Here is a 27,357-nt window from a genome sequence, read left to right on the forward strand (position 1 = left end):
TGTTTAGAAGTGTTGGTTCATTAACTCTCATTACAATTAGCAGACGACAGCTGCTAGTTAACGTGAAGTGACTGACAGATGAAGGACACATGTACCTCCTCTTTCTCTGCACTGTCCAGGTCTCTCCATTGCTCGATAGGTTGTGCCAGGTCCAGGGTGTTCATGGGAATCTTCACCTCACCGATCACATCGTGCTTTGAGAAACGGTCAAAGTCGTACACAGACATGACCAGAGTCTTTCCTCCCATTTCAGTGAACGGAATCTAGAAATCAACCATCAGCTCTTGAGTGCTTTCACCAACACACTTGATAATGACATAAACTGGTATTTTATTGTAACAGATACTCTACCTTAAAGTGGAAAGTCTCATTGAAGACGGGGTTGAGGGTTTTCTTGTGCACCTTGGTGTCATACTTCTTCTTCTTGTCAGGGAGAATGAAAACTTTGACATACGGATCTGAGGTGCCGCCACTGTCCATGGAAAGAAGATCTGCAGCTTGCAGGATGCCCACTGTCAGCTACATGACAAGATTGACAGGCTTTACAATGTATTCAAGATGTAAGCAAAATCAGTTTCAAACGCAACTGAAATGTTAAAGGCCCAGGCTTTTATTTTTGTTTTCTTTGAGCACAAAAAGTATTCTAGTATCTTCATAAAATGACGGTTGAACCACTGACGTCACATAGACTATTTTAATGATGTCTTTACTACCTTTCTGGGTCTTAAACGTGTTAGCTGCGTTGCTGTCTATGCAGGGTCAGAAAGCTTTTGTATTTCATCAAAAAATATCTTAATTTGTGTTTTAAAGATGAACGAAGGTCTTACAGGTTTGGAACGACATGAGGGTGATTAATTAATGACAGAATTTAAATTTTTGGGTGAACTATCACTTTTAACGGTAACTTAGAAACAGAAAGATTAACACATCATTAACTTTGATACAGTTGAGGTCAAAACTTTACATACACATATTTTTTATTTAGTACTAACCTGTATAAGATATTTCACAAAAGACATTTACATATAGTCTACAAGAGAAAATAATAGTTGAATTTATAAAAATGACCCTGTTCAAAAGTTTACTTGATTCTTAATACAGTGTTGTTACCTGAATGATCCACAGCTGTGTTTTTTTTTTTTTTTTTTTTTTTTTTTTGTTTAGTGATAGTTGTTTATGAGTCCCTTCTTTGTCCTGAACAGTTAAACTGCCCTGTTCTTCAGAAAAATCCTTCAGGTCCCACAAATTTTTCAACATTTTTGTGTATTTGAGCCCTTTCCAACAATGACTGTATGATTTTGAGATCCATCTTTTCGCACTAACGACAACTGAGGGACTCATATGCAACTATTACAGAACGTTCAAACACTCACTGATGCTCCAGAAGGAAACACAATGCTTTAAGAGCCAGGGGGTGAAAACTTGTGGAATTTGAAGATCGGGGGAAATTTAACTTATTTTGTCTTCTGGGAAACATGTAAGAATCTTCTGTAGCTTCCGAAAGGCAGTACTAAATGAAACAAATATAATTTTTAGGTAAAAAAAAAAAAAAAAAATTCATTCTGTTCAAAAGTTTTCACCCCCCCGGCTCTTAATGCATGTTGTTTCCTTCTGGAGCATCAGTGAGTGTTTGAACCTTCTGTAATAGTTGCATATGAGTCCCTCAGTTGTCCTCAGTGTGAAAAGATGGATCTCAAAATCATACAGTCATTGTTGGAAAGGGTTCAAATATACAAATTGCTGAAAAAACAAAGAATTTGTGGAACCTGAAGGATTTTTCTGAAGAACAGCAGGCAGTTTAACTGTTCAGAACAAACAAGGGACTCATGAACAACTTTCACTAAACAAAAAACACAGCTGTGGATCATTCAGGTAACAACACAGTATTACGAATCAAGTGTATGTAAACTTTTGAATGGGGTCATTTTTATAAATGTGACTATCATTTTCTCTTGTGGACTGTATGTAAACATCTTTTATGTGAAATATCTTATTCAGTTCAGTACTAAATAAAAAACAACATGCATTTTGTATGATCCCTCTTGTTTTGGTAAAATAATTAACATTTTGCAGGTTCTGCAAGGTGTATGTAAAGTTTTAACCTCAGCTGTATTTAAGCTGATGTGTTTAAACATACTGTAAAGCATAAAGTGGCCTTACCTTGTTATCAGAGAAGTCATAGTCTAGAGAAAACTGTAGTTTGCCGAGCTTCTCCTTCTCTTTCGGTTCTTCCTCTTTCTCTTCAGTTATTCCCATGTCTATATCTTCTTCATCATCATCCTCTTCCTGTTTCTGGAGAGACAGAGCACAGATGGATGTTACAGGAGAAACTAGAGCAAAGGCGATGGAAGGTAAATGAAGTTCCCCAAACATGGTTCGTTAGGCCAATTCTCATCTTACCTGAAGTTAGCCAGGTGTCAAACCACCCGGGTGTTACTGTATGTAACTGTGTCAGCGATGACCTTCATAGCAACATGACTTGATTTCACTTTTCCTTTCATGACACCATTTGCAATAATCCACATTACTTTTGTCGAGGGAAAGATAGACAAGAAGGCTTCTAGTCTTACTGAAGCAGTCTGTCCATAAATTGATTCTCAGTCTTCAGGGTATAATAAAACCCTGAGAGATGATGACTCCGAGTCTCGCTTTTGCACAGGAAGAATGATTCAGAAGATACAAAAGCGAAGGGTTGATGCTTTAAAGCCAATACACATATCAGCCCATATATACAATGTAAAATGATGAACAATTTGGAAGATCGTTTGGCAGACAGATACTAAAGATCACAGTACAACAGCAGAAGGTTATTTTACACATTATCATTTCTCACGGTCCTGCTGCTCTTCAAAATGACAGTGGAAAAAAGCTGAATCTTAATGAACGTCATTTAATTTCATTTAATGATTCTGTTGTAATTAATACTTTTGTGCCCTGTGCTGTAATTGAATATTACTTGACAAGGCTGTCTATTGTGTGCTACGTACTGCAAAATAACATTTGACTTTTTAGATTAAATTAACATAACTCAATAGTGTAATCATAATAGAAGAAACATCAAATGAATTGCAGTAAGGAGAAGTAATGACATGGAAAACCCTATTGCACATTTTTGGTGAAAATATGTTAATGTTTTCTTGTTTTAAGAAGTCAAGAGCACATTTTTTAGTTGATGAAACATTCCTTGCTAATAAAATTTTGAATATATGAGCACGGTATAGCATATTTGTCACTGGATTTGCCAAATTGTGTGAGGTCTGTGGTGTCAAATCTTATTCAAGGTTTAGTTTGAACCACTAAGAAGTGAATAAATGTGATCCGTGGGCAAAACTAAATATTGCGCTTTGTTGGAAGCAGTCTCTACTTATTACTTTTGAGTAGACAGAAAATATGTTGAAGGTCCACCCACATTTGTCATTAACTTCTCCCGTGATTTCTTTATAACCATTTGCCAAATGTACCATTATTTGAACCACTGAGTTTTTCCATCCTGGTCTATCACCAATTTAAAGGCATAGTTCAACCAAAAATAGAAATTCTGTCATCAATTACTTCAAACTCATAAAACATTCAATCATTTTCAAAATACATTAAGATATTTGTAATGAAATCTTCTGTCTCTCCACTGAAAATCCACTCCACCAAAAAATGCTCTGAAAAGTTTATAAAGAAATTGTAAAAAAAAAAAGTCTTCTGAATAATAAAAGATCCACAGTAGTGCTTTTATGTGACATTATATGACATAATTTAAACTAAAACAGGAAGACAAGGCGGGACTTATCAAGCTCTCTCGCCTGCTTTTTTAATTAGCCAATAGCTTATTGTTTATATCATAGCTTGGGCCAAAAACGATGAGCCGCATTTGACTGCATATGACAGCCACAGTCTCATCCATATCGCTATAAAATATAACATTCTGTGTTGAATTTAAAGGGGTCCGATACACGAAACCAGACTTCATTCGCCCCAATGGAACTGAACGATTTCAGCCTCAGCGTCTATTTATGTAGATGTACATAGTGAAGTGGGCAGGACTTTTTGGATCTTAGAGAGCATTTGATTGGACAGAAAGTCTGATGAGGAGTGATGTCATCAAAATCGTTTATCCATATTGGCATAAGTTAGAGACTGTAAGTTTTGAATGCTTATATCGTGTAAATGTGAATTTGGCCATTGTTTTGGAGCAAACAAGCTTATAGAGAACCTTACACTCCCTTACCAAAAAGAAGTATACTTCAAGTTTAATTTATTAAGTATACTTAAGTAATGTTTAAGAATAGTTTTAAGTATACTCTATGTAGTAAGTATACAAATACAAGTGTACTAGTAGTATACTTGTAAGTGTATTATTTCAGTACTTCTTGGGACTAAGTTGGCTCACTTTCTAGTACATAAAAGTATACTTTTAAGTATACTTTAAGTATAACTGTAGTAAACTTTGAGTACACAACTAATTTACATCAATGTTTTTAGTTTGTACTGCAAATATACTAAAAGTGAACTAGGTATACTGATAGCTTACTAATTAAATACTGTTAGCTTAGTAAACTACTAGTTTAGTAGTTTTATACTGCAAATATACTCGTAAGTTTTCTTTAAGTGAACTTTACATTATACTTTAAGTATACTACTATGTTCCTATTTAAGTATTAGTTTGTATATATTTTGTTATATGAATATCTGAACATACAAAACATCAAAAGATCAGGGTATCTGCTTATAAACAAAAAAATATTCTAGCTTCATTGATTCTTTTTTTTTAATATAAATTTCTGAATGTGGTTAAGTTTCATAAATAAAAAAAAATAATAAACAAGAAATAAATAAACAAACATTTTGAACAAAAAGCAGAAAAAAGACTATGAATTGGATTCAGACTGATAATGAAAATGTAAATGGATTTGATCAACACTCCAAAGCTTGACAGTCATTATTACCTATTTATAGGTCAACATTTTATTCCACATTTTGATGAATTTTTATGTTTGATGATCACGTTAGATTACGTGTGGAAGCATCTGTTGTTTCTGTTTCTTCTTCACTTGTGTTTTGGAAATTCTGTACAAAATATCTGTAATAGCGCCCCCTACCGTATAACAATGAACACACAGATTCTAGAAGCACAAAGAGCTTAAATCTATTTAGACTTTTTCTAAGTATAAGTCAGGTATACGTAAATGTCATTTTAAGTATATTTATGAGAAGTACATAAAAAGTAGACTAAAAGTATACTTTCCTATTTTAAATTTAAAAGAAGTATACTAATAGCACACTTGGATAAACTTCTTTTTCGTAAGGGCTCTTAAAAATAAAGGTATAAGGTTTCATAAAGAACCTTTGACATCTGAAAAATCTGTTTCACAAAAGGTTCATTGTGGTGAAAGAAGGTTCTTCAGGTTATAAAAAGGTAAGAAAGAGATGGTTCTTTAAAGAACCTTTGACTGAATGGTTCTTTGTCGAACCAAAAATGGTTCTTCTATGGCATTACTGTGAACAATCTTTTAAAGCATCTTTATTTTTAAGAGTGTAGGGCTAAAATACCCTTACGAAAAATAAGTTTATTTAAAGTGTGCTATTAGTATACTTCTTTTAAACTAAAAATAGGAAAGTATACTTTTATACTTTTCATGTACTTCTCCGAACTGTGCTTTATGTACTTCTCAGAAATATACTTAAAATGACATTTAAGTATACTTGACTTAGACTAGAAAAAGTCTAAATATATTTGAGCAATATTGTTCTCCGAGAAACCATCACTGTTATATGGTAGGGGGCGCTATTACACATCTTCTGTACAGAATTTCCAAAACACAAGTGAAGAAGAAACTGAACCAACAGATGCTTCCACACGTTTTTAATGCGATTAGTCATAATCAGTCATAAAACAGCATCAAAACTGTAACGTTATGGAATAAAATGTGACTCATGAAGAGGTAATAATGACTGTCAAGCTTTGGGGTGTTGATCGACTCGAATCCAATTCATAGTCATATTTCATCTTTTTGTTTATTTATTTATTTTTTTTGTTATTATTTATGAAACTTACCCACATTCAATTGTTTATAAAAAAGAATGCATGAACCTAGAATAAAATGTTTTTGTTTACAAGCAGATATCCTGTTCCTTCTTTTGATATTTTGTATGTTCAGATATTCATATAACAAAATATATACAAATTAATAGTAGGAACATAGTAGTATACTTAAAGTATGATGCAAAGTTCACTTAATGAAAAGTATACTTTTATATACTACAAAGTGGGCCAATTTAGTCCCAAAGAGTACTGAAATAGTACACTTACAAGTAAACTACTAGTACACTGACATTTGTATACTTACTACATAAAGTATACTTAATAATATACTTGAATTTTACTTAAGTATACTTAATAAAATAAACTTAAAGTATACTTCTTTTTGGTAAGGGTATTTATACTAAAAGCCAAAAACTTCTTGATTTCATTTAATTTAAGATTTTATTTACAAATATACATTAATCAACACACATATAGAGCTGTATTTTATAAAGTAAAATATGTCAAATTAGGAACTTTTTGAAGCGTCAAAGTTTTGGTGGAATGGACTTTCAATGGAAAGACAGAAATCTATCACATTTCATTAAAAACAACAAAGAAAGTCATATGCATTTGTAAGAAAATGAGAACATGTGAGTAAATTATGACAAAATTTTTGGGTGAACTATCCCTGCAAAGGCCAAAAATAATTTTTTTTTTCATTATTTACTCATTCTAATCTTGTTACAAACCTGTAAGACCTTCGTTCATCTTCAGAACATAAATTAAGATATTTTTTTGATGAAATCCGAAAGCTTTCTAACCCTGCATAGACAGCAACACACCTGACATGTTCAAGACCCAGAAAGATAGTAAGGACATTGTTAAAAATACTCCATGTGACATCAGTGGTTCAACCAGAAATTTATGAAGCTCCGAGAAAACAAAACAAAAATAACGACTTCATTTAATGTCGGCTCCTGCGTCAGCAGCACCACACACATGCGCCGTGATACTCTTATGAACATTGTTAAATAAAGTATTACAGTATGAAATATTTTTTTTTTTTTGAGCACAAATTCTTGTAGCTTCATAACATTCCAGTTGAACCACTGATGTCACATGGACTATTTTGCAGCGTCAGAAAGCTCTCGGATTTCATCAAAAATATCATAAAAATATCTTAATGAACGAAGGTCTTATGGGTTTGGAATGACATGAGGATAAGTAATTAATGACAGAATTTTAATTTATGGGTAAACTAGCTCTTTAAGATTTTCCAATCCCTACAAGATGATAAAAACAAAACTAAATTGGATTTTGGCACTTTTGTATCTGTCAGATGTTTTTACCCTTTCTAGTTTGGCAGTCTTGGTCCGGAATAACACTGTGTAATAACCAGATGTGACATGAAGCCGTGACACATGCTAAAATGTATTTTTTCCCATGTTGTCCTAATCAGCTGCGACAGCAATACGTGATGAGCAACAAGATATTTGAGATATTTTAGAAAAAGTTTCTATTTCTACATCACAGCTGGAATAACAACATATAAACTATGACAATGATAATCTCAGGTACTGATTATGTGCTTTATTTAATGGTAAAACTGTTTAATGTTAGTTTAAATATTTTTATTTTATCTTTTAGCCATACTAAAAAGCAACAATAAATATAATTTACCTCAGATCTTAAAAATAAATTAAAAGAAACATGGTAGAAGTATAAACTCAACTGCAAACAAGCAAATGTATTCTAAAACATTGTATTAGTTAATGTATTTTAATAAAGTTAAAATTGTTTGCTATTTACAGATTAGATTATGTAATGCAGTGCACTTGAGGAGAGACTCCGCCCCCACACTCTGTTCTGATTGGCTGTGATTTTTGATTGGCTTTGTCACGTCTTTTGTGAACAGACAAATTGCTTGTTGCTGGAATCTTATCACATGCCATCTGGTTAGGACACAGTATAACCAGTAAAGTAGACCAGAGTTTCTACTGATAACCGAAAGTCTCTCTCTGCTAGCCTAGCTTTTGTGTCCTCTGAAAGAGATGGAGTTAACATACTACATAACCCTGTTACATGACTAACACTGCTTTGGGGTTAGTAGTGACCCCAGCCAGCTCATCCACGTGTGAACATCCAAAAGCACTACCGGATCCTCACTGCAATTGCTCATCAGATCAAGCTTGAGATTTGTTATCCACTTTGAAGAATTTCTGCAGCCTCAAACGCAATGCTAGTGAAACAGCAAATATTAGCTTACACAGAAGGAGATGTCTGCTTCAGCTTTGGGAAAAACAAGAAAACAAAATAAATACAAGAATACAAGACGAACGGAAAGAGTTGAATCAGAATGTCTCTAAATAGAACAAAAAATGCTTGGGGTGAGGATTCGTCCTTCCTGACCACTCACCCCAAACTATAACACACACACACAAACTGAATAAAACACTCTCACACAGACACGCACATAAAAAAGTACCATTTCTTATATCTTAACTGACATGGTAGAATGCATTCATGCATGCCAAGCCACAAAATGCAAAGTCTGAAAATATTCCTCATTGACTGCATAATTGTTCAAGCCATAGTGAATAAAACGATGCTGGCATTAAATCTGGGGGATGATTAATGATGTAACAGAGTAATGCGGTATTGCTAATATGAAGTGTGCAGTGGTTCTCTTACGTAACTTCAGGAGACTTGCATTGAGCATTCAGAGGCAGTCATGCTAAGTTACAGCACATTCATCTTAGTAAAGGTGGCAGATGGAATAAGAAACGGTGAAGGAGAAATCAATCACTCACAATAAACAATTATTTGCACCAACAACCTTGTGATCAAATAGCATCAGCATTTTGATTTAAGTTCATAATTTAAACTTATTCAGCCTGGCTTTTTTTAGGTGCTATTCACTACCCCAAGAAAAAGACACTGGGCTGTTATGTGTCCAAAATTTACAATGTGCTTTATTTGTGAGAAACCACTTAAATGAATGGCTAATAAAGGGGACACTGGATAAACATTTCCACAAGTTGGTATGATTCTTTAGGGTCTTCATGAATGTCTGCAACATACTTTGGTTAAAATTCCTCAATGGTCATGTAAACAACACCCTTTTTGCCTTGTCAAAAACAGCTCTGTTGACAGTAGCATATTTTGGTGCATGTCTCTTTAAATGATAATGAGCTACTGCTCACCCCACCCCTCTCTACTGTTTTTTGTGTATTGTGTGGTGCATTATTATCAAAAACAAAACGAATCTACTGTGACCTCAGTGATTCTGATGTTTGGAGAAAATGAAGAGACTTATGTTCACTTACATCCAACTACAAAACATCTGTATTGTGGACAGTGTACTACTGGCTAAGGGCTGAATATGCTAATACAGCACAGTCCGTTAGTGGTCGTGGGCGGGGCTTAAGCAATATGACATCACTGCTCAGAAAATCAAAACGACTTGATAGTTGAGACTGTTTTTTTTGAGGATTAAAAAAATAGTGAATGGATTTTTATCATTGTAGGGTGGTTGTGTCCACACACTGCTGACACATTTATGCAAAATCCATAAAAGTGAATTTTGTATCCTTTAAGTGGAATTATTAATCATGAAGACATTTCAAAAAGTTTATTACATGATAAATTAAACCTCTGTTCAGTTCTTGGGGCAGTGAGATATCAAAGGTGAAGTGTGTAATTTCGTCAGCTTTGTGGTATTGCAAAGATGATGATGTTTCAAACAGCTTTCCCATGTCATCTGTCATTGGTTGGATAAACAGACAAAACCGCCTCAAGCACACACCTTTGGCTGAGCCAAAAAGGTCAGTGATTGGATAGTTAGCGTTGCATTTTTAGCCTAATATTAACTACATCATCACAGGGACAAAAGCATCTTTTTTGACGGTATTTACTGTAAAAGTAGCCATGCATTCTTACAATTTTGGCTTTTGAAGGTAAATCATCAACTGCAAATATTTAATTAATTTATAGATTAAAAAAAAAAAACATTCATTCAGCAAGGATGCATTTAATTGATCAAAAGTGACAGAAACCATTTCTCTTGAGAAAAAGAAAAACAAAACATTTTTTTTTAAATCCTGAAAAATGTTTTACTGTTTTCACTAAAATATTTGGCAGCACAACTGTTTTCAACATTAATAATAACACAAAATGTTTCTTGAGCAGAAATCAGCATCTTAGAATGAAGGATCTGAAGGATCACGTGACACTAAATAAAATTCTTTTTTTTTTTTAAAGAATTTTATTGATGCTGAAAATTTTGCTTTGATCACAGGAATAAATTACGTTTTAATATATATTTACAAAGAAAACTTTTAATTATAATAATATTTTACAATATTGTTATTTTTACTGTATTATTAATCAAATAAATGCAACCTTGGTGAGAGACAGTAGACAGACCTTCAGATTTACGGTAGAAGGTCTGGAAACCTTTTTAGCTTTTTAGCTTTTTAATGGCCAAGGCCCACCCAAGAGGACATATGACTGACAGGTAAAGCAACCAATCATGTTTTGTTTTGTTCCTCGTCATGTTTAGGGGTGTGGAAATGTCGCCAAAATAACAGACTGGACAAACTCTCTGACATATTTTAAAGATTCCGCAAATGTTACATTTTTCACATATTTTTGAAAATCCAGCGTTTAGCTGATCCTGATAAGCGCTCTTCACCACAGCTGTAAACATGATTGCTTTCTTCTTTTGTGAGGGAGTTAGGCGCATTTTTGTTTCCAGGTGGAACGTTCCGGTAGACACACGTCTACCGGAAATACTGCATAATCTAACCAATCCGATGACGACTTCGAAGCTCCTGAAGTGTTTCCAGCTAAGTGTGCCTTATGCATCAGACGTTCAGCCAACGGTCCATGGGTGTGACGTCTGAGGCTGAGACTGATCATTTACTAACCCTCATATTGTTCCAAACATGAGTTTTTTGTTTTTCTTCTAGTGAATAAAGAATAAGATATTTTGTAGATTATTGCCAGAATTTACATTTTTGGGTGAAGTACCCTCTTCAGTAAAGTTGGGTTTGAGATCAATCAGCCAATCAGTCGTCAGCACAACAAGAGGCCATTTTTCTTTGGCTCTGGACTGATACCACAGCCCAGGCCTGGTCCACACATACACAGGTATTTTCATAAACTGAGTTTTTCCTCCATTAAAAAAAAAAAAAAATCCAAATGAAAACGTAAAAACACACTATGAAGTGCTGTTGAAAGCATGCCAAACCCACAGGTGGCAATATAACCTTAACCGTAAAGCCATGTTGGCTAATCTGAAGCCAGAAAAAAGCGTACACTCCGACGTCACAAGCCAAAATCTCTGGTTCCACTGGCTACACGACAATCAGAGTTTCTGAAAATCTTCACCCTGGTAGGAGTTTTTAAAAAGGTCCAATTTCAGAGACCTGATACTGCGTTTGCGTGTGGAAGAATGGTTGAACTGCACAGAAAAAGCCGTGGTTTTGAAAATACCTGTGCTGGTGTGGACAGGGCCTCAGATTACTTCCTTAAATAATTTGACAGATTTCGGGAAATGCCTTGTATTTCCATTTTTTTACATTAAAGGAGAAGTCCAATTCCAGAACAAAAATTTACAGATAGTTTACTCACCCCTCATCCAAGATGTTCATGTTTTTCTTTCTTCAGTTATAAAGAAATTCTGTTTCTTGAGAAAAACATTTCAGCAATGTTCTCCATATAGTGGACGTCAATTAGGGTGACCACCTGGCAATAGGGCTGTTGCGGGACATAGATGTGATTTTGCGGGACACGTGCGAGACTGATACATTTTCTGCTGTTACTATGTAAATACTGATTACATCTGTTGCTGTATGCACTTATCTGTGTTTCTGAGCACGAACATGCAAGCAAGTGAAAGCGCGTCTTTTTCATGAGAGTAAAGAGTTGCCTGCATTACAATAATGTGCTCTAGACATTTGCCATTAAAATAAACCACCTAAAACAAACTATTAAAATAAGAAGAAAGTCGTGTCTGAGAAAGCTGCATTGATTTTTTTTAACTGGTTAAAATGAATAGAGAATATCATGTTTTTCCATGTGCGCTCGACCATATCCGTCGGTGGTTCTAGATCATTTGATGAGGTCCGCAAAGAATAAATAAAAAGCTATTTTTAAAAAGGCAAAAGAAGGCATGGATATTTTTCCTAATATGTGACCCAGGACCACAAAACCAGTCATAAGTGTCAATTTTTCAAAATTGAGCTTTATACATCACTGGAAAGCTGAATAAATAAGCTTTCCATCAATGTATGGTTTGTTATGATAGAGCAATATTTGGCCGAGACACAACTATTTCAGTATATGGAATTTGAGGGTGCAAAAAAATTCTAAATATTGAGAAAATCACCTTTAAAGTTTTCCAAATTAAGTTCTTTGCCATGCATATTACTAATCAAAAATTAAGTTTTGATATATTTACAGTAGGAAATTTGCAAAATATCTTCATGGAACATGATCTTTACTTAATTTCCTAATGATTTTTGGCATAAAAGAAAAATTTATAATTTTGAGCCATACAATGTATTTTTGGCTATTGCTACAAATATACCCCAGCGACTTAAGACTGGTTTTGTGGTCCAGGGTCACATATGATCGTTAAAAACCTACTGATGACAGACTGATGAAAATGCGGGACATTTTCTCAATATGCGACGTGCGGGACAAGGGGTGAAAATGCTGTGCGGTATAACGCAAAGTGGGACAGGTGGTCACCCTAACGTCAATGGTGCACCCAAGTTTGAACATCCAAAATGTAGTTTAAATGCAGCTTCATACGGCTCTAAAGATCCCAGCTGAAAAAGAAGGGTCTTATCTAGCGAAACGATTGGTCATAACAGAAACAAATTGACAATTTTATGCTTCTTAACCTCAAATGCTTTTTTGTAAAGGGCGTTTGATATTCTTTGTATGTTCACTTTGTAAACACTTGGTCGGTACTTCTGCAGCGATGTAGGACGATTTTGAAGTTGGGGAAGAAAACGAGATGAGCGTTTTTCAACATACCCTAACTGTATTGACCAGGATTACACAGAATTTACACAGACGTAGACAAGATGTGCGTTTGAGGTTAAAAAGTATATAAATTGTCAATTTGTTTTGAAAATGACTGATCGTTTCACTATATAAGACCCTTCTTTCTTGGCTGGGATCATTTAGAGCCATTTGAAGCTGCATTTAAACTTTGGCAGTTCAAACTTCAAAAATATGGAGAACATTCCTGAAATGTTTTTCTCAAGAAACATAATTTCTTTCTGACTGAAGAAAGAAAAACATGAACATCTTGGATGACCAGGGGGTGGGTAGATTATCTGTACATTTTTGTTCTGGAAATGAACTTCTCCTTTAAGAGCTTTAACACTGAAAACATTACACACATCACCCTTAACAATTTTCAAACTAAAGCACACTAAATTTACACACACACACTAACACACACACCCAAAAGTAATAAACAAACTAAACCATTACAGCAGGTCTCCTGGTGAAAGGCTGTTTCCCACGCCACCTACAGTACTTCATCCCACGACTCATCTCTGCATTTCAGGAAGAAAGTAAAAGCCTTGTTTCTTTGCACACAATGGGTCGTCCAGGAAAGTTACTCTCAAGTCAAGTCATGGTCATTCACTGGTGCCTGTATGAAGGGCATGCATTGGGCTTTGTCTCAAATGCTGCTTCACCTCATCTGGACATTTCTTTGGTTTCTTTTGCTGCCAGCTATCTTGTTTTAAGATACATGTATGTTGCATAACTTAATTCTTGGATCATTTAAGGGACAGATTTGAGATAGGTGGAGCAGCTTTTAGAGGACAAATCACCAACCGTACCCTTTCAACATGCATGTTAGTGAGGATTGGTGTGTTGGTGTCTCTCAGTAAGCTAGGATGAAGTTTAAGTTCATAACCAAATGCACATCCAGTTCTAAAGGGCCATTCCTTCTACTCGTTTGGCTGTAATCCCCCATCCCGCCGGTGTTCATGTGGCATGTCAAACTGGTGGAATGCGAGCCCTCCCCAAACCAACCCCAAACTAGCTCCTCAAGCAACCTCAGCACCCCTGCAGCTTGCAAGACGCAAGAAGAAGCCAAAGAGTTCATTCCCAGCCAATTTTCATAGCCCAGTTCCCCCCGCCCTGGTCTGAGCTTACACCAGGCGGTCAGAGAGGGGCGCTGCAAGCCATGTCACACCTACCGTAAGAAGACAGGTCCAGCACAGTCAAGATACACGGAGCACATATCAGACACAAAGCGGGAAGGATAGAGAGATGAAGAAATGGAGAGAGAGGGAGAGATTGAACTCACAGAAGACAGAATCAAGTAGAGGAAATCAAGTAACACTTAATGGACATGTATCAAAAATGACACATTTTGGTTGTAAATAAACATATTATGTAATTGGCTCGTACAAGCGTCACATTTAACCAAAGAAATTAGAGAAGCATATCACATAGAGGCACATTTGAGGCATTTTTTATTTTATTTTTTTTAACAGTAAAGGAGACGAGGGGCAACTGTAATGCAATGAATGTCTTAAATCATACATAAAAAGGCAGATTGGAGACATTTTTTTTTTTTTTTAAATAAAATAAATCACTAGCAAAAATATTTTAAGGTTTTAGCTGTAGTGTACTATATTAACCCAGATTTTTAAAAATAACATTTTATCACAACATGATTTCATCAGTTAACAACAGTTATTATTATTGTATTGATTATATTTATTATATAACAATAGACTTTTTTATTATTTCAGATAATTGCAATATCAGTAAATCTTAAGATGTGCTTTAAATGCATACTATTTCTGACAGCTAAAAAAATAGCACTATGTAAAGGTCAACACTATTCAATAATATTAATAAGCATTAAAGCATTCTTATTATAAGCATTCTTATTCTTATATATATTTTTGCTCTTATCTGAGACAGTGTTATTTTAGAATAATTATTATCATTGTTTTAATATTTTCAATATACTATTAAAATAGTTTTAATATTTTTATTTTTGTATTTTCTGTTTTAATTTGAGTAATTTCAATAATTAATAATTTAATTAATAATTTTAATAATTTAGTTGTGTTTCATAATTTTTATTAGTAATTGTTAAAATGTATGTATATATATATATATATATATAATAAATTGCTTTGACAACTAGCTAAAATAAAATAGGTTTCATTTATTTATTTTAATTATAGTTAGTGTTTATTTTACTCCAAGTAACAACATTTTTTATGGTTTTAACTTTAATTAAATATAATAACCCTGATTTGAGATACACAGGTATAACTATATTTAGATTTATTATTAACAGTGTGTAGTTACTAATTTTTTAAACTTTTTTAGTATGACTAGTCAGGCAAAATTCTGTATTTTTTAAATTTTTGTTCCAAAATAAATTCTTTGGAATTTTTAAAAATTATATATATATCAGTGGCGATTTCTTTAAGACTGCAAGGGAAGCTCAGCTTCCCCTATAATGTCACAAAATTAATGGTCAAATTATGTACTATTGTATTAACATTTTATTGACTAAAAATGCGTTAGAAAACGTTCATCTTAAAGACGAGTTCGTTCAGAATCAGTTAGATGTAGCAGGTCGGCTGACTTGATTTTCTTCTCATACATTGCCGTAGCGTCACAGTGCATTTCCCCGTTGAAGCCCAGCGTCCATTGACTTCAATGCGGCTGCTTTGAACGTTTTTTTTCAGTGCTTTGAAACTAGACGGTCATTGGATAAACGCTGCGATTATGTCCCGCCCACGGACGCTCAGCGTCTCTGGGGGTGAATGAGGAGCAAATGAGGAGTGGGCTGGCCTGGACTCCGAGCTTCTGCGTGATGATTGGAGGGTCTGTCGAAAGATTGCGTCTCCTTTTGACTGACAGCGATTTTGTACTATAAGGAATCGCTGGAGCTATTCGCGCTCAGTCCCATCGCGGATTTCTCAAGTTCAGTCAAAATAAAAACTGCTGCAACCTATTTCTTTATATTTGCTTGGCGAAATTGCTTGATTTTCATCATACATTTCACACAATTATACACCACATTCCTTGTTTCACTTTTACAGAGTTTAATATTTTTTTTAGATCGTGGTGTTGGTGTTCCTTAAAGACATGGAGTTGGACAGTGCAATGCCTCAGCTTTACAAACTGTTCTCATTAGTGGCAACAATTGGAGCTACATCTGCAGGTGTAGAAAGGAGCTTCTCCTGTTTAAAGCGGCTCAAGTCCTACACCCGAAACACAATGGGCCAAGGCCGTTTAAGCAGCCTAGCTCTGCTGGCCATTGAGAGGACACTGGTCAAGTCACTGGAAAAGACGCCTAGTTGGTACGACAGGGTCACAGACCGTTTTCTTGAAAAGGAATGTAGGGCAGAATTTACTTTTAAATAAATAGACAATTTTATGATGTAGACCAAAAATGAGCTTCCCCTATTTGACAGACCAGTAGCCGCCACTGATATATATATATATATATATAATATATATATTGTATTTTCATTAATAGCAATATTAATATTTAATTCAAAATCAAATAAGACTAGTTCTATTAAAGAGTTACTCTACACATATATACAGTAAATGGTACTTATACTGTACGAAAAGCTATCAGACAGACATGCAGTATTCAGTAGGTTATGAAGAGAGATAAATATGTTACAATAGCCCCTGGTCTCCCAAAAATATTAAGCCTGTCTTGATGGTGCTTATGCACAACCAAGTTTATTTGTGATTATTTATATAGAAAATGATATATTAGGATATGAGAGGCAGAACTTTAATGATTCCCAAAGGGAAATTAGCTTGTCACACTAGCAAACATACAGCACACAGCGGGAGCAAATACAGCAAAACTCTTTAGCTATTCAGCTATTATAGCTCCAGCACAGATAAAAAAAAGATTTAGTGCTATTGCGAATTGATTGGAAAATGTGTCATTTTTAACACAAAAGCACAAGAGATTAACAGCACATACATTCTTTTTGGAAACCAAATTATACGAACACGGCAAAATGAAATGACGTGGCGGGAAATCTTTCATGTAGCTTTCCTGCTTTACAGGCAGCAAATGACGTACAACACTGAATATTTTATATTCCATGAATATTAAATGGCTAAAAAATCTTTCCAGAATACCAACCATCCATTTGCTTGACCTAGAAGCTATATTAGGATATGTGAGGTAGTCACACAGCCATTTTTAAAACAGACCAGCTTTGCTGAGTCTTTCAAATATATTGCATTGTTAAAGGCATTAAACAAGTCAAAAATTCATATTAGATATGTATCGAACCCTATTCAACTCATTAGCAACAGACGGAAATTAGGAAGTGGAAAACGTTAATCTTTCGGTCTCTTTGTCTAAAGTTTTAAAGGAATGGTTCACCCCAATTTTAAATTTAGACATCATTTATTCACCCTCCTGTCTTTCTTTTGTGAAACATAAAAGGAGATGTTTAGCAGAATGTTCAAGCTGCACATACAATTAAAGCAAATTGTGATTTTTACTGCCAAGCTCTGAAATTATCTGAATAAATTTCTTTTTATCTCATTTTGGAGCTTGGCATTATAAAACACCACCTACTTTCATTGTATCTAAAAGAACAGCTTGTACGTTTTGGTGTAACATCTCATTTTGTGTCATAAAAGAAAGACATCAGGGCTGAACCATCAGAATGAGTAAGTATGATATAAAACTTTCATTTTGATGTGAACTATCCCTTTAAGGCTGAAGCGCGCTGGTGTCGGGGTGGTCGTACCTCTCCTCCCTTCATGTTCTTCATTCCCATGTCTCCCTTGCCTTTCTTTCCCTTCTTGCCTTTTTTCTTCTTAAGGCAGGTCTTTTTAACGATGCAGAAGCAGCAGGTGAGAATAAGAACCACGGCTACGATCGCGATGGCGATGATGGCCCAGGGAGGCACTAAAAGTGAGAGAAGGACAGAAAGATGGAGGAACAGAAGCTGGAAATACAAGTCTAGATTGAACACGGTCATTAAGAGAGCCAAGCGTATCGTCACCATTGCCGTCATCAATACAGAACAGGACTAAAGCTTAAATTTCAATGCTGCTAGGGGAGAATGTATGTAACTGCAAAAGCGTAGCTTCAGGCATATTTGAGACAAGGAAAGTTTGTCAAGACTAGTGCTGCACCCCTAATAGTCGATTAAACGTTAGTGGACGAATAGAGGCTTAGTTGGAAAAATTGTATTAGTCTGTTAGTCACAGAAAAAAATACTGCTAGTGTCTGTGATGGAAGATCTGGTGGCTCGTCCTTGAGGCAATTACCAGGGATTTTACATAAAACACGTTTACATATAGTCCACAAAAGAAAATAATAGTTGAATTTGTAAAAATGATCCAGTTCCAGTTCTTTACATACTCTTGATTCTTAACACTGTGTTGTTATCTGAATGATCCACAGCTGTGTTTTTGAACCCTTTCCAACAATGACTGTATTAATTTGAGATCCAACTTTTCACACTGAGGACAACTAAGGGACTCATATGCAACTATTACAGAAGATTCAAACGCTCACTGATGCTCCAGAAGGAAAAACCATGCATTAAAAGCTGGAGGGTGAAAACTTTTTGAATTTGAAGATCAGGGCAAATTTAATAAATTTTGTTGTCTGGAAAACATGTAACTATCTTCTGTAGGGCAGTACTAAATGAAAAAAATATGATATTTAGGCAAAATAAGAAAAATGTACACATCTCTGTTCAAAAGTTTTCACCCCTGGCTTTTAATGCATGGTTTTTCCTTCTGAAGCATCAGTGAATTTTTGAACCTTCTGTAATAGTTGCATATGAGTTCCTCAGTTGTCCTCAGTGTGAAAAGATGGATCTCAAAAGCATACAGTCATTGTCAACAACTATCTTTAAACAACAGTTATCACTAAACAAAAAAACACAGCTGTGGATCATTCAAGAACACAGTATTAAGAATCAAGTGTATGTAAACTTTTGAACCAGGTCATATTTATAAATTCCACTATTATTTTCTTTTGTGGACTATATGTAAGCATCTTTTATGTGAAATATCTTATTCAGGTCAGTACTAAATAAACAATAACATAAATTTTGTATAAACCCTCTTATTTTAGTAAAATAATTAACACCTTTAATGATTCTAAAAGGACGATGTAAGATTTTGACCTCAACTGTAGATAGATAGATAGATAGATAGATAGATAGATAGACAGACACGAATAAATAACAACAAGGAGATTAGATCATTCAACAGAAACTCTGAATATTGTTATCTGAACATATTTGTGAGTCTAAGCTGATTTGACAAAAGATTTGTGGAAAGTTGATACTAAATCATGAAAAGATTTTTTTATTATAGTGCAGTGACAGCACTTAGTCAATGCATTAATTGGAACTGCTTATCAGAGTGAATGACAGAGACAGAGAAACATCATGTGGAGTTATTTCATTCCAATAAATAGATTTCATTTTAAAGACCCAGCAGCTGATTGTGACATTTGTAGCCTTAGAGTAAATGGATTTGTGTTTTTTGATTTGTGTCACTTTGAATTATAGAAGTAGCAAATTGATAGATCCGTGATCTATTTATTGGAATGAAATAACTCCACATGATGTTTCTCTGTCTCTGTCATTCACTCTGATAAGCAGTTCCAATTAATGCATTGACTAAGTGCTGTCACTGCACTATAATAAAAAAATCTTTTCATGATTTAGTATCAACTTTCCACAAATCTTTTGTCAAATCAGCTTAGACTCACAAATATGTTCAGATAACAATATTCAGAGTTTCTGTTGAATGATCTAATCTCCTTGTATCAACTCAGTTCTTTCAGTTTAAATTAACTCAGTATTTTGAGGCAACCAGGTTAGGCTGCTTAATTTAAGTTAAACCATCAAATCATTTTCACAGTGTGACTGTCTTTAATAATGTCTGTGCATGATGTTAATATAACGGCACATTCACAATAATACACTTTCAATTTTCCTCCAGCGAAAATTGAATGTGAAGACAGTGTTGGTGTGATAGAGGGTGAATGCAGCGGAAACTTCATTTATGCATTTATGACAACTGCATTTATGACAAAGAACTGCACAGATGCAGATATTATAATAATCTGTCGATAAATGCAAACACCATGTCCTCTGCTTCTTAGCTTAATGTGCTTAGATCTCATGCTAAAATGTGTTATTAGGCACATATCTGAGTGTTTGCGTGAAGCATGGAAGCTGTTAGCGTGCTACTGCATGACATGGAGACGCCGACGCTATCACTTACATTTTGGAAACAACTGGAAACCACTTAAAATACGCCGTCATTTTAGCTTATGCAGACAAGAGTAATGCATCGTTTGAAACTGTAATGGGTCTATTTTTATTTGTGTACACTGGCAATATCAACAAAACATTGTGCTTTTGTAAAATAAAGAAAAAAAACAGGATGCACTTTCTGCCATCTTAGTCTCTGTGAACTGGAGTGCATCACAAAAATGTAACTAAACTCACAGTATAAGTGCTTATGGAAGCACATTTCCACCACTGAATAAAAAATAAAACAAGGTAATTGTCATGCACAGATCCGATCTTTTGACCAAATCTGATCTTTTGGCCCGTCTGTTTACATTCACTTCAGACATGACTGGTAGCCTATCCAATATCTGTGTTTACATTTATAATTCCCACCCAAAATTACTGTCAGTGATTGCTTTATTATGCACATGGCAGACACTCAGGTTTTGAATGACCATGTATTTATGTCAAGAGGCCATTTTTATTTCCCAGCATGGACAACAGCTGTCATGGATGTTTTGCAGCACAAAATCTAACTGAACGAATAAAGGCCAGAAAATAACAATAATTTTCATTTGTTATGTTATCTACAGCTCGTTAGAGGTAGAATTCAATAGTGAAGTAAAGTAGCACCAGGATTATATTTATTTAAGTGAATTTGAATGAATTAACGAGAGAGAAAATGCGCGAGCGAGTGTAAAGCTTGCGAACAAGTGAAGCTTGTTGGTTTAATTACAAAACCTGGGAAGAAATAACCTCATTACTGAGAAATATAATGTAGCTTTTAGTTGCAAAGCCTTTGTATTAATACAATTCACAGGGCAGAGGTTGAAAACCAGCTCCTGAATGTGCAATGTGACACATTTAAAAATCATTTAGATATTCAAATATTAGATGTTTACTAAGATCCTTTTATTGTCTACTGAAACCCACAATAACATTTAAAATAACAGTAAGCTCAATATATATAAAATCATCATTTACTGGGAGCTGGGAGGTGACTGTCCTGAACCCTAAGCCCTAAATTTCAACTGATATTAAAATATTTTTTGTATTTTTTCCCCATTGTTGTTTTTAAAAGTCTGTTTTTAATTTGTTCAAAAAAAGTTCAAAATATTTATTTTAGATTTTCTTTGTAAATTAAGAAACTTTATGTAAAAAAAGTCCCACATTTTTTAATGTCACTAGCAAAACATAGTATGTTTTAGTCCACTGGCTGAGACTGATGTCCCCTACATTTATGATCAGGAAATATCCATGTGTCTCTCTCTTACTACTACATGGTGAGTAGATAGGGCCCATTATTTTAAAGGAGAACTCCACTTCTAGAACAACAATTTACAAATAATTTACTCACCCCCTTGTCATCCAAGATATTCATGTCTTTCTTTCTTTAGTCGTAAAGAAATTATTAAAGAAACATTTGTCTTTTGGAAATTCAAAATCAGGGCACCATATCAGTCCTTTATATGGAGAAAAATCCTGAAATGTTTTCCTCAAAAAACATAATTTCTTTACGACTGATGAAAGAAAGACATGAACATCTTGGATGACAAGGGGGTGAGTACATTTTTGTTTTGGAAGTGGACTTCTCCTTTGAGGTAAATGTATTCAAAAGTCTGAAAAATCTGTGTGTAACTTAAAAGAATGTCACTACCAAACACCTTTTTTAATTAAACACACTGTTTTAGGAGTCATTCCATTACATTTAGTTTTATATGTGTACAACTGTTCAGAACTGTGCTAGCTAACCATGTGCTAATTAGCATCTTTGAGCTAGCTTCAAAAGTATTCAACATTGTCACTACCAAAGGTGACATTTTTGGGTGTGAAATTGTGACTACCAAAACAGTAACTATCGAAAGATTTATTTGGTGGAGTTTCGGTATATTGTGATAATGTTTGGTTCAATGTATATTCAAACTAATGAATCCTTAAGTTTGAAATCAGTATGATCAACTTTTTGCCTTTTACAAAGAAAAATTGGATTCAATAACAAAAAATCTCATGAATTACACTTGAAATATTGTTAAAATGGTAACTGTAAAAAAATACAGTTTTTCAAGGAAGTAAAGAAAATCTTAATAGGTCAATATAACCGTTTTAATTACATTATTATTACTGTGACAAATTTGGGGAGAGGACAAATATTTCAAAACTTTTTAAAAATACAATATGAGAATTAACTACACAATTGATAGAAATGTGTACCTTGGATATTATACAGTTTGCGTGCATACAAAATTTGTGGAAAAAGACATTTTCCAAATCTGACTTTGAACCAATTCTGTAGAATGGCCCTTATAAAATTTCCATCTCAATAAAATGCAAGCACATATAGTGCAAGCACCTATAGTACAGTATTGAAACTCGTCTTTATGGGCATTTAACATGTTGCCCTCACATTGGGAGTTCTGAGGGGCATTGGAGATGTGAGTAGGTTGGATGTCCAGATATTGGATATGTATCCGATTAAAATCCACATTTCCAGATCGGATGCGGAAAAATATTTTTTTCTGCGGATTTTTGTGTTTACATGTATGCAACATATTCTGATCTGTGTCAGATGTGAGCAAAAATCAGATTTTTTTGTGCTAGTGTAAACTCAGCCTTTATTTCACAATTTTGACCCTCTTCTTAGGATTGCACAAGTGCAGGCTATAAAGTGCAATTCTGAGTAAAATAAGACAATTTTCATGCACTTGAGTTTTTAGCTCACAATTCTGACTTTTTCTTAGAATTGTGAGTTTAAATATCACAATTATTGACTTCTTTTCTGTGAATTGCAAGTTTATATCACACAATTCTGACTTTATAACCTGCAATTGCGAGAAAAAGTCAGAACTGCATGATTAAAAAGTCACAATTACCTTGTTTAATTTTTTATTCAGTGGCAGAAACAGGCTTCCATAGCTACTTGCCTCACAAACATGAGAAATATACCTATATAAAGCTTGTCTACTTTTAAATGAACCAATTAAAATCGAAAACAAAATCTCTTTGATTATGGTATCCGTATTGAAGTTTCATTTTTCTCTGAAGACCCATTCACTGTACTGTGGAAATGGCGAGTCACGATTGTGAACTTCATCTTTTTTCAGTCGACACGCTGACTCAGAAAACACTAGCTTATTAGTAAGTAATTAAAATATCTGCGGCTATATTTACCCCAACACATGCATAGTCGTTACTTTTGCTAGTACATATTTAAGTAATTACATGAATATAAACATGCGATAAGTCGACTAATGACTTAAAAGAATGACAACCAGCCAAAACAATCTTTAGTAATAATTTTTTGTTGGCTTGACAAAGCCTAGCTAGAACATTGAAAAAGTTTTAAGAAGGTTATAGTTTGAAAGTCATACAGACAGATGTTACGAGGGGGTTTACTGGAGGTTGCTACTACGGATTTGCTATGTTGCTCTGGGGTGCATTTCTCACAAGAAATGAAACATCACACATATAGTCAAAACTACTCACGTGGAAGCTTGTCCATCTCATTGAGGAACTTGTTTTTGATGTCACCAAAGACGTCATTTTTGCTGACCGGGCCCTGGTGCTCGGTGGAGTTGTCTGCCGGTGTGGAAACAGCAGGGGCCATGGTCAGGGCGCTGGCACCCGTGGGCTCGGGGCCCACCATGGCCGCAGGCTTCTTCTTGAACAAATTCCACTTCATGCTTGACGGTTACACCAACAGAAACCCTGACGGGGAAAAAGAGTCAAGATGACATGAGTGTGATGAGATGCTCCTGAGTCTCTGAATCTCATTCTCTTTGATGGGAACTGAACGAAATGACTTACTCGCTCCATCAAACATGCAAATTGTGCAGACATAGATAAATGTGACATACTGTCTGATCTCTTGATTATTAAAATGTGCCCAATAATGTGAAAGGTGATGTGCAAAAATTTTATCAGTAATAGGGTATGGCAGGATCGAATAAATGAACATAAAAATACTTAAAAATTAAATTAAATTAAATTAAATTAAATTAAATTAGGAAGTAAAAAGCTCCCTTATTTTTATGTTTCATTATTCCCCCAAAAATGCCCATTTTGAGGACTCCAGGAGGACTCAATTTAGAAAAAAATAACCTTTTTAACGGCTTGTATGTAGTGACCACATTTGAATAACATGTGGTATGATTTAAAACAAACAAAGAAACAAACAAACAAACAAAAAACAATGAATATTAAGTTATTTCTTTCAGTGTTTATTTATTATAAATTTCATAGTGACCTTTTGTGGCAAGCTAGCTTGTTTTGTTTAGGTGACCAATTACGTGCTTGTAAATTTTGACTGAATTAAAAAATATCATGTGGTGTGACCAAATATCATGTGGGCGACTACTGCAGAGTTTTCCATTATAGATATATACACATAAAATACTTTATTTTAGTATCATTTGGTATAGATTTTTTATGAAAGTTGGGTAATTTCAGACGGTTTATGTTTAATCTTTGTACAATATGAGAAAAATGCAAAAATATTTATTTAGAGCATGTAATTTTAGTATGATAATTATGCATCTATTAGTATTTTTTCAATTTATTTATTAATAAAGTCTCATTTTTGTGGTTGTAGTATGAATCATTGCTACATCATGCTTCAGTGAATGAAGCGAGAATTTATTTGTTGTATTTTAAAATTGGCCTGTCGAAAATCCTTATATGCCGATGACCCATATATAATTTTAAAATATAAGAAGAAAAAACATTATACATATTTTTTCCATTTATTGCCCAATAACGAAATGTAAACTAATTTTTAATATGAAATGAAACTAGTTTTCTTAGAGATAAAAGCATGAGTATGATGAAAGTGTATGTTTACTTGAATCCCTTTACATAGAAACTATCAGATCTAGGTCTGTTTTTTTAGGCATAAATTATTAAAAATATAAAACTCGCTTCAAAGTTCCAGATAGCTCAACTGAAGCTGGTCCACCCGTGCTGCAAAGAATGGTAAACATAATGAAAAGAGACTTAGCCCTCTGATTTCATTAAAAACCCAGTGATATAGGCAAACAAAACGGATTTCTCATTTCTCAAGCGTCAATTCTCTGCTCCAGTGGCGGAGAGCCTGTCTGTACCCATTGCATTGCGTGAATAATTTAATGAAGCTGACAATTCACGGGATAAGCCATTTTATTATTCAAGGGCCCATTCCTCTGCTGCTTGGGAATGTATGGCAGAATGCGCTATGCTGCAGTTATGCAATCTGACATTGCATAAGTCGAGTGGCCCACAGACAGACTGCAGGAGGAGCTAACAAAAGAAAAGATGCAAAGAAGAAAGCGCCAGCGTGAGTCAGAGCCGCAGCCCGGCAGCCTCTCGAGAACACCAGTTTGATTAATGACACTTCTGCACCTGCAAATCGCAATGAAAACATCCAACGTTCTCAGGCTTTTTCACACACACGCAGAAGTTAATTTGTTCCCTTAAAGATTCTCAATAATGGGAGGAAAATCTATGTTACCGTTTTCTTTTTAAAAACCAGGCTGCGTGATACAGCTTGTGTATAAACAGTTATAGAATACAAATATAATTTTAAGATGAATTAAGCAATTAAGTTCTTGTTTTAAACATAAACCTCACAACATTTCCTTTGATTTATGCTTAAAACAAAAAAAAAAAAAAAAAATCAATTTCGCAATGGGTAAGAAAAAAAACAATATTTATTATCTGTAAGCATCTCAGAATCTTTTATGCAATTCTATTTTTCATGTTAATTCATATTGTTTTTACGTTTTTTTTTTTTTTTTAAGTAGAAACAAGACAAAAATACTGTTACAAAAATGGGTACCAAATAATGCATAAAGGATAAGTAAATAATATCTTAGAGTATATTGACTGTCAAGCACTGGTATTAAGTTATTTATATTGCTCTGAACTGCCTCTGTACAAAATATGCAAAAATATACATTTATATTTATGTATTTTTTGCAACTATCCTATTAGAATAACATTTTTTGTGTCATAGTTTACCTCTTTTTAATTGCTTGAGTGAATAATATCAGCACTCCCTGTTCCTGAACTGATTCAAAAAGACTAATGATGCAACGTGATTCAGTTTCATTAGATACATCTGACATATTTACAGAGTGACTCTGGATCATTTTCAAGATTTAACAAATACTGACAAATAATGCACTTGTTTGAACAGCTTGCAACCAGCCCACAGCTGTCCAATTATATGATATTACTAATTCATGGTGGAAAAAATGAGACCTGTGATCTAAAGAAAATTGGCTGACTAAACGATCCCAAGGTAATTTCAACTGGCTTGCAGTTGAATGAGTCTAGTAAAATGACAGAGATGCTCCAAATGGAAAACAATTGTAGCTAATTCTCCAAGAGATGGGAAGTTAATAAACAAAGTTCTATCATGACAACTTTTAAGCATGGTAATGGATGTGACAATGTTAATGTATTTGGTCTTGAAGGAATAAATCTGCTATGCTGCTGCTGTTGGTTATTGCTGGTGTTGTAGATTATTGCTGCTGCAAAGAATGTACAGGAACTTGCTACTGCCTATACATAAACACATACGCTGCTGTGAGTATTTAAGACATACTGCTGCTGCACAAATAGCATATAAAATAACCCGTAGCAGATCTATACAGGTGGAGCCGGGGAGGTGGAGGGTTTCAGGAGAGTTCTGAAAACGCACTGCAAAATGCTAACAAGTGAATGCTAACCAGCCATTTAAATGTAAAGCAGCAGGTCATTGGCTGCGTATACAACATAATCGAATCAACCTGTGCTAAAATATTTAAATAGTTAAAAATAGTTTAACGCTGTGAATGTCATCAGTTTGCAATACAAACTAGTCAATTTGCGTCATTTAGAGTTTCATGACAGAGCATGGTCCTGGAGTGCCAATGTCTTGAAGAGTTTAAAAAAAGGGTGTCACCAAAAGGTAAAAGCACCCCAATTTTTAGACACATAATTTCCAAATTGTAGATTAGGGGTATGCAGTGGAGCCAATATCTGAATCTGTATTTGTACCAATATAAAAAA

The 27,357-nt window shown here is 34.5% G+C and overlaps 1 protein-coding gene across 2 annotated transcripts in view; it reads right to left on the minus strand.

Annotated features, from left to right (window-relative positions):
- syt2a (synaptotagmin IIa) overlaps positions 1-27,357 on the minus strand; it is a 58,718-nt gene that overhangs the window by 11,119 nt on the left and 20,242 nt on the right. Inside the window, exons 2-6 of one of the 2 annotated variants that reach the window (XM_051095958.1) lie at positions 23,815-24,036; positions 17,815-17,975; positions 2,161-2,286; positions 352-519; positions 96-263 (exon numbers count right to left, since the gene is read on the minus strand). In XM_051095958.1, the coding sequence (XP_050951915.1) occupies positions 96-263; positions 352-519; positions 2,161-2,286; positions 17,815-17,975; positions 23,815-24,010 (819 nt within the window). In that variant the 5' untranslated portion in view covers positions 24,011-24,036. Of the gene's footprint in view, positions 1-95; positions 264-351; positions 520-2,160; positions 2,293-17,814; positions 17,976-23,814; positions 24,037-27,357 lie in introns of both variants that reach the window. The other variant, XM_051095957.1, reaches the window with a different exon arrangement.

The sequence above is a fragment of the Labeo rohita genome, chromosome 23, assembly GCF_022985175.1.
Source record: "Labeo rohita strain BAU-BD-2019 chromosome 23, IGBB_LRoh.1.0, whole genome shotgun sequence".
NCBI classification, from domain to species: Eukaryota; Metazoa; Chordata; class Actinopteri; order Cypriniformes; family Cyprinidae; genus Labeo; species Labeo rohita.